The sequence below is a fragment of the Triticum urartu genome, chromosome 2A (genome assembly GCF_056163025.1).
Source record: "Triticum urartu cultivar PI428250 chromosome 2A, HENAU_Tu73, whole genome shotgun sequence".
Lineage (NCBI taxonomy): Eukaryota > Viridiplantae > Streptophyta > Magnoliopsida > Poales > Poaceae > Triticum > Triticum urartu.
Window position 1 is genome coordinate 561,297,019 of NC_141874.1, and position 10,158 is coordinate 561,307,176.

General features: G+C 51.3%; 2 protein-coding genes across 2 annotated transcripts; one reads left to right on the plus strand and one right to left on the minus strand.

Annotated features, from left to right (window-relative positions):
- The first annotated feature begins 1,640 nt into the window (after positions 1 to 1,640).
- Positions 1,641 to 4,404, plus strand: LOC125538731 (glycosyl hydrolase 5 family protein-like). Its single transcript, XM_048702005.2, has 4 exons — positions 1,641 to 2,277; positions 2,369 to 2,616; positions 3,138 to 3,658; positions 3,752 to 4,404. The coding sequence occupies exons 1-4, from the start codon at positions 1,849 to 1,851 to the stop codon at positions 4,273 to 4,275; spliced, it is 1,722 nt and encodes a 573-aa protein (XP_048557962.1). The 5' UTR covers positions 1,641 to 1,848; the 3' UTR covers positions 4,276 to 4,404.
- Positions 4,405 to 4,445: 41 nt separating this feature from the next.
- On the minus strand, positions 4,446 to 8,539 carry LOC125538728 (putative galactinol--sucrose galactosyltransferase 2). Its single transcript, XM_048702004.2, has 14 exons — positions 8,139 to 8,539; positions 7,821 to 8,050; positions 7,635 to 7,725; positions 7,511 to 7,559; positions 7,300 to 7,391; positions 7,048 to 7,155; positions 6,866 to 6,973; positions 6,362 to 6,772; positions 6,148 to 6,289; positions 5,961 to 6,028; positions 5,734 to 5,868; positions 5,423 to 5,640; positions 5,240 to 5,328; positions 4,446 to 5,073 (listed from the first exon to the last, which is right to left on the minus strand). The coding sequence occupies exons 1-14, from the start codon at positions 8,522 to 8,524 to the stop codon at positions 4,777 to 4,779; spliced, it is 2,424 nt and encodes an 807-aa protein (XP_048557961.1). The 5' UTR covers positions 8,525 to 8,539; the 3' UTR covers positions 4,446 to 4,776.
- Positions 8,540 to 10,158: the final 1,619 nt, after the last annotated feature.

Below are 10,158 nucleotides of genomic sequence, written 5' to 3' on the forward strand. Positions count from 1 at the left end.
TGATGTCTTTTTAGAAACACCGATTATAACATAGGCCCACATAGTGGCGGAGCTTCGGCTGGGCCATAATGGGCAGCTGACCCCCAACTCATGATGTTTCTTCCGAAATCTCGTTTTGTTTGCCTCCCCCCATAAAAAAGCTCCACCATTGGGACATGCACTAACAACACCACACACATGCACTCACATATGAACTATGGAAGACCGGATCGAAGTTGCGGAGCTTCAAGGTTAAGGAAGTCACCACAGATACCTCGTTATCGGCAGAAATGTTGCCTCTCACTAAAAAAATCCTCATTAATGAGAAGCCAAAAGCGTCAATCAACCAACACCGTTTGTTTTTCTTAACATAAGAGCCTCTATAGCTGGACCTAACAAATCCACCCCCTATACGCCCGCGGACACGCCCGGGCATTCCCACGGACGTAGTCAGGCAGCCCCTCATATGTTGTACCAGGCGCCGCACACCTCAAATTTGAAACCTTAAATCCATACAATGCATGCACGTCGATCATATAATACAGATTCATCACAGTTCAACAGTTTATGAAATGTGACGAAGCAAAATAAATCATAATTCAACAGTCCGGACATGTCGAAATGAAATTAAAGTCCGAGCGTGCCGGATCACTCGCTGGCTGGACTAAACCTCGGATGCCATCCACGCGTCCTGCTCCGCGAGGAGCCTTGCATCCTCCTCCATGGCCATCCTTGCCTCCTCCTCTGAGGCCATCCTTGCCTCTTGCTCCACGGCCATCCTTGCCTCGTAGTCTTTACGCTCGGTGAATTTGATCCAATTTATGGTGGTGTCGGGTTATCTGGTCCGATGTGGCAGACACACTCGGTCGTGCCCGGGCCACCCCACATTCGCCCTAGATTTTGGATGGATATGTGGGGTGCCGGTCAGCCCGGGTGTTTGAGGCGTCCGTTTGGATCCTTCTCTTACCGGTCACTGGCCGGGCCGTCCGCTCGAGCATTTGAAGACTGTTTGAAGCGCCCGATGTGAAATGTCCTCAACGTTTTTCACGTGATGTTCTTTCAGAAACATCGATTATAACATAGGCACACATAATGGCGGAGCTTAGCTAGGTCATAATTTGTAGTCGCCCCCCAACTCATAAGTTTCTTCCCAAATCTCGTTTTGTTTGCCGCCTCCGCCCCCAAAGCTCCTCCATTGGACACGCACTAACAACACCACACGCATGCACTCATACATCACCTATGGAAGGCTGGATCGATAGTGCGGAGCTTTAAGGTTGAGAAAGTCACCATGAACACCTAGTTATCAACGGGAATGTTGCCTCTTATTAAAAAATAATCCTCGTTAATGAGAAGCCAAAAGCTTCAATCATCCAACACTGTATGAAATGTCCTCCGGGGTGCTTCCTTCCAAAACCCACGCATAAATCAACTGTCGGGCAAAGTACATTTTACTGGACACAAGCACCGCTCGACATTAGGCATCCCAAAACATATAGTACAAACTGTAGCAGTTAGGTGGCCATTTCCCCCCAACCCTCTACCGACCTCCTATATTATTTATCTCCTTCTTTTCAGCCGAGTTGCGAATTAGGAGCAGTACAGCACCGGTCTCGTTGCAGTGCCTTGAAGCAGTATAAAATAGTTGTTGCATTCTTGAAACATCGGCAAGCGCTAGTCACCCTCTTGAAGCCCTTCCTTCACACATGTCAAGACCCGTCTCAGATGTCACCACCAAGTTATTCCTTTGAAGCCCCGCCCTCCTTCCACAGGCCCATGACGAAGCCAACCTAGCTAGCTTGCACCACGTACCGTGTGGCATTATATATACGCCCACCGGCCCTCCGTGCCATCCCGGCCTCCATCGCCATGGCGACGACGGGGAGGGTGAGGCCTTCTCCTCTCCTCGCGGCGTGGCTGGCTCTCGGCTTTGCGTGGCATTGCGCGCTTCACCATGCTCCGGCGGCGGCCGTGACGCTGTCGACGGCGTCCCGGTGGGTCGTGGACGAGGCCGGGGACCGCGTGAAGCTGGCGTGCGTGAACTGGCCGTCGCACCTGGAGCCGATGCTGGCGGAGGGGCTGGGCAAGCGGCCCGTGGGCGCCATCGCCGGGGACGTGGCCGCCATGGGGTTCAACTGCGTCCGGCTCACCTGGCCCACGTTCCTGGTGACCAACGCCTCCTACTCGTCCCTCACCGTCGAGCAGTCCTTCCAGAGGCTCAACCTCACCGAGTCGCTCGCCGGCATCAGGGCCAACAACCCCACCGTCGTCGACCTCAAGCTCATCGACGCGTTCAAGGCAAGCTCGTAAATCTTTTTAGTGTATATATAATAGTGCACTTAATTTGTGTTGGTGTCAAACTGTTGATGTGTGCATGGCATACATACAGGCCGTGGTGAGCAGCCTCGGCGAGAACAACGTCATGGTGATCCTGGACAACCACGTGAGCAAGCCCGGGTGGTGCTGCGACAACGCGGACGGCAACGGGTTCTTCGGCGACGGCTACTTCGAGCCGGACGTCTGGGTCGACGGCCTCACCAAGATGGCCACCATGTTCGCCGGCGTCCCCCACGTCGTCGGCATGAGCCTCAGGAACGAGCTCCGAGGCCCCAGGCAGAACTCAAACGACTGGTACAAGTAAGTAGTGCTTTTTCTCCTATCCTGATTAGATCGATCACTAAAACCAAACCAAAATTATCACCAGCAGTAAACACCGTTGAACTGACGATCCTATTCCTAATGTCGACCATGCCGGTGATAAAAGTCTCAAATGCGTGTGGCAATACGCGTCGAGCCACCAACGACATTGAGATTTTGTTCATGTGCATGTCCTGGACGAGTAAATGAGCCTGAACAAGAACCTAGTAGTAGTTGGCCGCTGGCTTTACATCTCCAACTGCTGCTCCTGCACAGCATGTGAGAGACAGTAATGGCATTCACTGCAAGTGATAGGGTAGCCGTCCAGCAGGCAGCATCAGTCTTTCAGTGAACCACCAGTAGACAGTAGTCCTTCCTCCTTCGTGTGCTCCGGAGGCATGAGCTTTCAATGCCTCGAACAAAACTGCAAAAGGGACAAAGCCTAGTTACTCCCACACATGGCGCCAGCCCCGTCATGGCACATGCAGCTGAGGGCTGACACTGACGATGCACGAACGCAGGTACATGCAACGCGGCGCGGAGGCGGTGCACGCGGCGAACCCGCGGGTGCTGGTGATCCTCTCGGGCCTCAGCTTCGACAACGACCTGGCGTTCCTCAACTCGCGGCAGGTGAGCCTGAGCTTCGCCCGGAAGGCGGCGTTCGAGGTGCACTGGTACAGCTTCTCCAACGGCCAGGAGTGGGCGGCGGGGAACCCCAACGAGGTGTGCGCGCGGATCGGGGCCAGCGTGTCCCGCCGCGCGCTCTACCTGCTCGACCAGGGCTGGCCAGTCTTCCTCAGCGAGTTCGGCGTCGACAACCGCGGCGGGAACGCCAACGACAACCGCTACTACGGCTGCGCCGCCGCCGTCGCCGCCGACCTCGACCTCGACTGGGCGCTCTGGACGCTGCAGGGGAGCTACTACCTCCGCCAGGGCGTGCTGGACCTCGACGAGGTCTACGGCGTGCTCGACCGGGCCTGGTCCAGGCCACGCAACGTCACCGCGCTCCGCAGGGTCCAGCCCCTGCAGCGCCCGCTCCGAGGTTCGCACCCGCCGCGATCTGCTCTGTTCGTCTTACCCTGGCCGGCCTGTGAGCTTGCGACTGATTTCATGATGTTGGTGCGTGTGTTTGCAGGGCCTGGCTACGCGGAGGCGGCGCCGTACACGGTGCTGTTCCACCCGGCGACGGGGCTGTGCGTGCTGCGGCGGTCGCTGGCACAGCCACTGGAGCTGGGCGCGTGCGCCGGGACGGAGGCCTGGGAGTACGCGCCGCAGCAGGGGCGGCTGGCGCTGCGGGACGGCCCGCTGATGTGCCTCCACGCGCAGGGCGCCGGCCGGCCCGTGCGCCTCGGCACGCCTTGCGACGACGACATGTCCCGGTGGCGCCTCGTGTCGGACTCCAAGCTGCACGTCGCCGTCAACGCATCGTCTTCGTCGTCATCCGGCTCCGGCGATGGCCGCGGCATGCTCTGCCTGGACGTCGGCGCGGACGGCCAGAGCGTGGTCACCAACCCGTGCCGCTGCCTGAGCGCGGACAACAGCTGCGACCCGGAGAGCCAGTGGTTCAAGATGGTGAGCAGCACGAGGAGCGTCGCCGCCAATAGCATGCTCGCGGAGCTGCCTGTGAAGCTCGGGAGCTCGAAGATTCGCTCGCTTTGATCGGCGCCAGTAGGACCGACATATATAATTGTATAGGTGCACGCATCCGTTGTACTAGCTGCAAAGGCGCCGGGATGGACGAGAGAAGCTGCTCTAGAACCGGAATAATATCCTTCAGAGTTCAGATAACTGAATGAATGTTGGGGCACTGGAGCCTGATGGCCCCAAGCTTGCAAAATCCGTCCGTTCATTCCAGCAAATAATCTCATAAAAGTGATCTACATATATAAATCTCCAATTTGGAGTTGTGTCCAACAGAAAATAATAGCCATAACGACACAGAAAACACACACGCAAACGCACACGAAAACACGACGCGGCATGGTAAGAAAGAACATACTTCTAAATACGGCGAGCAGAGTAATTATTTCTGAAGCTGGGAGGCAGCAATTACGGAGAAACCACCACGGTATAAACATCAGTAGTTGGTCTCCGAGAAATGAATGGCGCAGAGCAGAAATTGCAACAAGAGACATCAAGGTCACATACAGGTTCAGGTCTTCAGGAGGCTGTGTAGAGAATCTCTATGTTCCAGAGGCTGCTGTGGGAAGATCCATCTGAGAGATCAAATGCTAGCAAGCCATCATCAGAATGACTGAACTCTACTTCATGCGCATCAACTCTACAGAGTGCCGGTCTAGCAGATGAATACGCCCCAAAACGTCCTGGCCCTCGGCATTTGATCTGAACTGTCGTAGCTGAAGAATCAACTGTGCCTGTGATACTGTCGAGTGCGCCACCGGAGTTGAACATGTTGAGCAGTCCAAGCGGCGCGAACCGAACAGCCCCACCGTAAACCTGGTGCAGAAATGACTGTTTCTGTGAGAATATGAAGTAAACTAGGCTCAACATATGTGTTTTTTAGAATAACAGGGAGGCTCTCCCCGGCTCCATTAACCAGAATGAAACCAATGCACCCATACAGTCTCAACAAATGTAAGCAAGGGGTGGACAGAAATCTGACCTGTATCGGTGATATGGTATAGATCTCACATGTCATAGTGACCAATGAAAGCTCCAAACTTTGGTGCTTCTGGAGCCTTGAAAGAGAACCTGCAATACAAAACAGAAGGTTAACTAAGATCTTGACTGTACAATAGATAAGATGCAATTGCGAAGAAGAAATGAGTAGCTAAAGAAAAATTACATGAATTGAAAGCATATACTGCAGTCTCTCCATTCCACTCATCACCAGTAATCTCCTCGAGAGACTCTACATCTGATGGCGAGAGATGACCCGTTATGTTAACGGCGGTGGGAACATGTGAAATTTCTTCGACTAACCAAGTCCAGTTTCCAGCTCCCTGACAATTGAATACTCCGACGACAGCAGACAAATTGTTCAGGTTCCATATTTTCAGAAGACTGCCCAAGAGTTAATGAATTAGTCTTCGTCAAATAGATAGCATCGGACAAACCGGATAAGCTAAATTGGGGTGTGTATTAGTGTAAATATACCTTTTGCCATCCATGACTGGATCATTGAACAGGCAATCGCGAGTAGGACGACCAGCATACCTTGCTCTTAGAATCGAGCCATCTGGTAGAACGAGCTTTTTCAGAACAGTGAAATCGTGCACTCCTGGTTTGTCACTGCATATCAATATGGGGAGAAATTTATACAGCAAGCACGATTTGGTTAAAATCAAACACCACACCTGAAGAAAATGCGCTATAAAAATCACCTGACATAAACACCACCTCCACTTAGAGCCCTAGCCGCTCCATGAAATTCCGCTGTTTCATGCTTGCTCTTTACATCAGAAAGAAAGAGAGAAAATTATTTTTTTTGTGGGAAAAAGAGAGAAAATTAGCTGATACTAAAGTACAGAAATATGGCTAATCAAACTAAAGGGTGCAGAATAATCTTACTTGGAACATATCCCAATCCGGGATGAAAATTTCTCCCAATAAAAGGCTATTGAATGCTACATTAGCAATGTGCAGAGTTTGCAGTGTTGGCTCCCGAGGCATGAAATCTTCTGATGCTCTAGCAACTGCACTCTTCAAGGCACTACAAACAGTGAAGGATCATGTCAGATTCTATGTACATAGCTCATACTGTTCACAAATATGGATTATTTACCTATAGATGTGGTCTGAACTGTGACTCATGCAGCATATTAGGTTATTTCCTTTGAAGTTCCGAGCAATAGATTCCTCAAGAGCATGTTGATACTTTCGAGTTAATGCAACACGACCACCGAAGCCATGCCCGAGAGTCTCCATCACACTTTGCACATCTACCTTCACACCATCCACACCCACACTAGAAAGGTAACTGTGCTGATCATTGTAGAATTCATATATCTTCTCAGGATCAATGATACCAACTCCATATTTCTCCAAGCTGTCCATGGCTACATCCCTCAAATTTGCAACATCACCAGGAGACTGGACGGGGTAAACTAGTTTTGGATTGTAATTCTCCATCACGTCCGATGATGTGCAGACACCTCCCCAATACCCAAGTAAAGCATGCCATGCGTAGACGTACCTGAAATTTCACATGCAACATTTTGCTCAGCAAAAGATGACCCTTACATATACATTAGGCATATAGTAAACTATTGCAATAAGAATCAAGTACTTGACTCCATGTGTCTCTTTGATTTTCTTGACAAGATCTCCCAGATTCTTGCAGGCTTCTCCCCTAAACTTGTCATTCTCCTTCAGATCAACCAGCCTCTCTGCAAACCTGGCAATGTTACGATGAAAATCAGATGCAGTACACTCTTTTTTGTATGTATTAGCAAAGGTTGATATACATACACAGTCTCTTCAAGAAGAGCTCCATTCACTTCCTTGAATTCGTTAACTATTTCTTGCCAACCATCATCTATAATCAGAAACCTTGGTGGTGCGCCTCCTTCACGCAAACTATTTTACAGGGAATGCATCATCAGTAAATGACAATTATCAAATGAAGGAGGTGTATTTCAGGAAATAAAAATAAAAATGAAGGGTGCGGCAAATTACATAAAGAACACATGCAAATCAAAGATCAACTCAATTCTTGTATACCTTTGAAGGCCCTCTTCAATCCCTACTGGGTTGACAGCTTTATAAAATGCATCCCAAGTGCACCATCCAAACCAGTCTAAGTTTGCAGGGGTCTGACATTTGTAGCAAATTTACAAAAGACTTGTCACAATCAAATAAATTGAGATATGTCCAAGATCAACAACCATAGTCTAGTTAGGTGATAAAAGTGTAAAAACCTGCTTATATATACCTCCTTGCTCTCAATATGACTGAAAGTTCCTTTGATCTTGGACAGTATCCTACAGAAGATATAAGTAAGCCACTGCCACATAGAAAGAAAGAAAATCCATGCCGTTGTAGTAGTGTGGCATTACTTGATTGATTCCTTCATAAGCTTGAAAGGATTGTCCCCTGAGTTGACGAATACCGCATCAACAGCATCCTTCGTCTGCACATCAGGATCACCTAGCAAAGAGACAACCATTCCACTAAGATTCCAAGCATTGCACAATTTGAGCCAAGCACCATAACATTCATAAGTCAAGGTGAAGTCTGCCTACCACTCTCGAAGCAGAATTGGAGCTCATTCTCGGGACACCCTTGGAGGCTGGCCCGGAAATCCCCATCGAGGGCTGGCAGCATCAGAGCGTACACCGTGTCCTCGGCCCCATTCCCCGTCTTCTCCAGAAGCAGCATCTGCGTCTCCGCCGGCACGCCCGCCGCCTCCGCGCCCGTCTTCGGGGCCATCCACCAGATCTTCAACTTGAACAGCGACAGCCATCTCCATCCTCTGCACAGCAACCATCACGAACGAACATTAGTATCTCGGACCGACGCGCGCGCTGCGCAAGCATAATAAGCCATATGTGACCACCTACTTGGGGATGGTGCCGAGGGAGAAGACGTGACGGCTGGACGGCGCCGCTGCCCGGGCGCCGAGGAACGCGGCGCCCGGAGCGGCGAGGGCGACGCCCGCGCGTAGGGTGACCTCGGGCGGGCATTGGGAGATGAGCTCGCGGCCGCCGACCAGCAGGGACCCGCGCTCGAGACGCGTCGTCGCCATCTGCGGCGGGGACCCGTCGGCGGTGGCGCTGGGATGAGTGGAGGCGGCAGCGGCGACGACCGACATTGCGCCTCGAAGTAGGCCGCGGCAGCGCGAGATATGGCGCGGGGGTCGTCGAACTGCTGTGGAAGTGGAACAGGGACCCGGAGGACCGGGCGCCACGGCGACCGCGACAGCGACCGCGAGCTGCAGCCTCGTCATCGCCAATAGGAATTGAATGGATAAGCTCAACAAGAATTGGGCCTCGTGGGGCACGCCAGAACGGGTGGCGTGCCATTGCTGCCTCCCGTGCGTTCGCGATGACGCGGGACGGGACGATGTTGGTGGTGGACGGGGCAGGGAGGCTTGCCCACCGACAAGTGAGCGGTAGAACCTCCCGGTGATTAGAGCATCTCCCGCGGTTGGCCCAGCAGACATAAAAATCACCGCCTGAAGGCGAGCCGGCGATCGAACTGGCAATAAAGCGGTTGGACATCCAATTATCGTCTTCAGATTGTCCCCAGTCGTTGATATTGATCCATTCACGGCCACTTTACGGCCAGATAAATAGAGAAATGGCCTATATTTGGCATGGTTCAGGGTGGTTCGGTATTGAATTCTTAGCATAAATAAATTTTTTATCACATAGTTCATCACAGAAAATTAAATAATTCAACAACAAATAGTTCAATACAAATTATATAGTTCAACAAATAAAAACTCATATTTCATCATATGTCGAGCCCGGCGTCGCCCTTGATCCTCTATAGGTGCTCCACCAGATCCTGCTGCAGTTGATGATGCACTTATGGGTCTCGGATCTCCTGACGCATACTGAGGTAGGCAGTCGAGGTTGCCGGTAGCTGGTGATCAACTTCGGTTAGAGGACCCTGCCTGTAGTATGGTTCAGTGTCAAACACTGGATCTTCCTGCTCGCTCTTGATGATCATGTTGTGCAAGATGACACAACAAATTATGAAGTCCCACATTTGATCTTTCGACCAGGTCTGAGCAGGGTACCGGACAACAGCAAATCAAGATTGGAGCACACCAAATGTCCGCTCGACATCCTTCCTGCAAGCCTCCCGCACCTTGGCAAAGTGGGACTTCTTGCCTCCTAGCACAGCGTTTGAGATAGTCTTCACAAATATAGACCATCTCGGATAGATGCCGTCAGCTAGGTAGTACCCCTTGTTGTAGGAGAATGACCTTCAACAAGCTTGGCAAAGACAGGGGAGCACTGCAGCACATTGATGTCATTGTGAGTTCCTGACATACCAAAGAAGGAGTGTCAAATCCAGAGGTCATGTGTTGCCAACGCTTCAACTATCACACTGCAACCGCCTTTGGCGCCTTTGTACATCCCCTGCCAAGCAAATGGACAGTTCTTCCATTTCCAATGCATGCAGTCGATGCTTCCAAGCATCCCAGGAAATCCTTTTGCTGCATTCTGTGCTAGGATCCGAGCAGTGTCTTCCGCATTGGGTGTTCGCAAGTATTGCAGTCCAAACACTGCCACCACTGCCCGACAGAACTTGTAGAAACACCTAATCGTGGCTGATACATCTCCGTCGTATTTACTGTTCCCAACACTTTTGCCCTTATTTTGAATTCTAACTTGCATGATTTGAATGGAACTAACCCAGACTGACACTGTTTCCAGCAGAATTGCCATGGTATTATTTTTGTGCAGAAATAAAAATTCTCGGAATGACCTGAAAATCAACGGAGATTATTTTTGGATTATATAAAAAATACTGGAAGAAGAATCCACGTCAGGGGGCCCACACCCTGTCCACGAGGGTGGGGGCGCGCCTACCCCCTTGGGCGCGCCCCTGCCTCGTGGGCCCCTGACG

Excerpts from the sequence above, each read along its gene's own strand:
- LOC125538731 (XM_048702005.2), top strand. The coding sequence starts at position 1,849 with ATGGCGACGACGGGGAGGGTGAGGCCTTCTCCTCTCCTCGCGGCGTGG. Across the intron at positions 2,278-2,368 it reads AGCTCATCGACGCGTTCAAG|GCCGTGGTGAGCAGCCTCGG; the intron begins GCAAGCTCGTAA and ends GCATACATACAG. Across the intron at positions 2,617-3,137 it reads AACTCAAACGACTGGTACAA|GTACATGCAACGCGGCGCGG; the intron begins GTAAGTAGTGCT and ends GCACGAACGCAG.
- LOC125538728 (XM_048702004.2), bottom strand. The coding sequence starts at position 8,524 with ATGACGAGGCTGCAGCTCGCGGTCGCTGTCGCGGTCGCCGTGGCGCCC. Across the intron at positions 6,290-6,361 it reads AGTTCAGACCACATCTATAG|TGCCTTGAAGAGTGCAGTTG; the intron begins GTAAATAATCCA and ends CACTGTTTGTAG. Across the intron at positions 5,074-5,239 it reads ATACCATATCACCGATACAG|GTTTACGGTGGGGCTGTTCG; the intron begins GTCAGATTTCTG and ends TTTCTGCACCAG.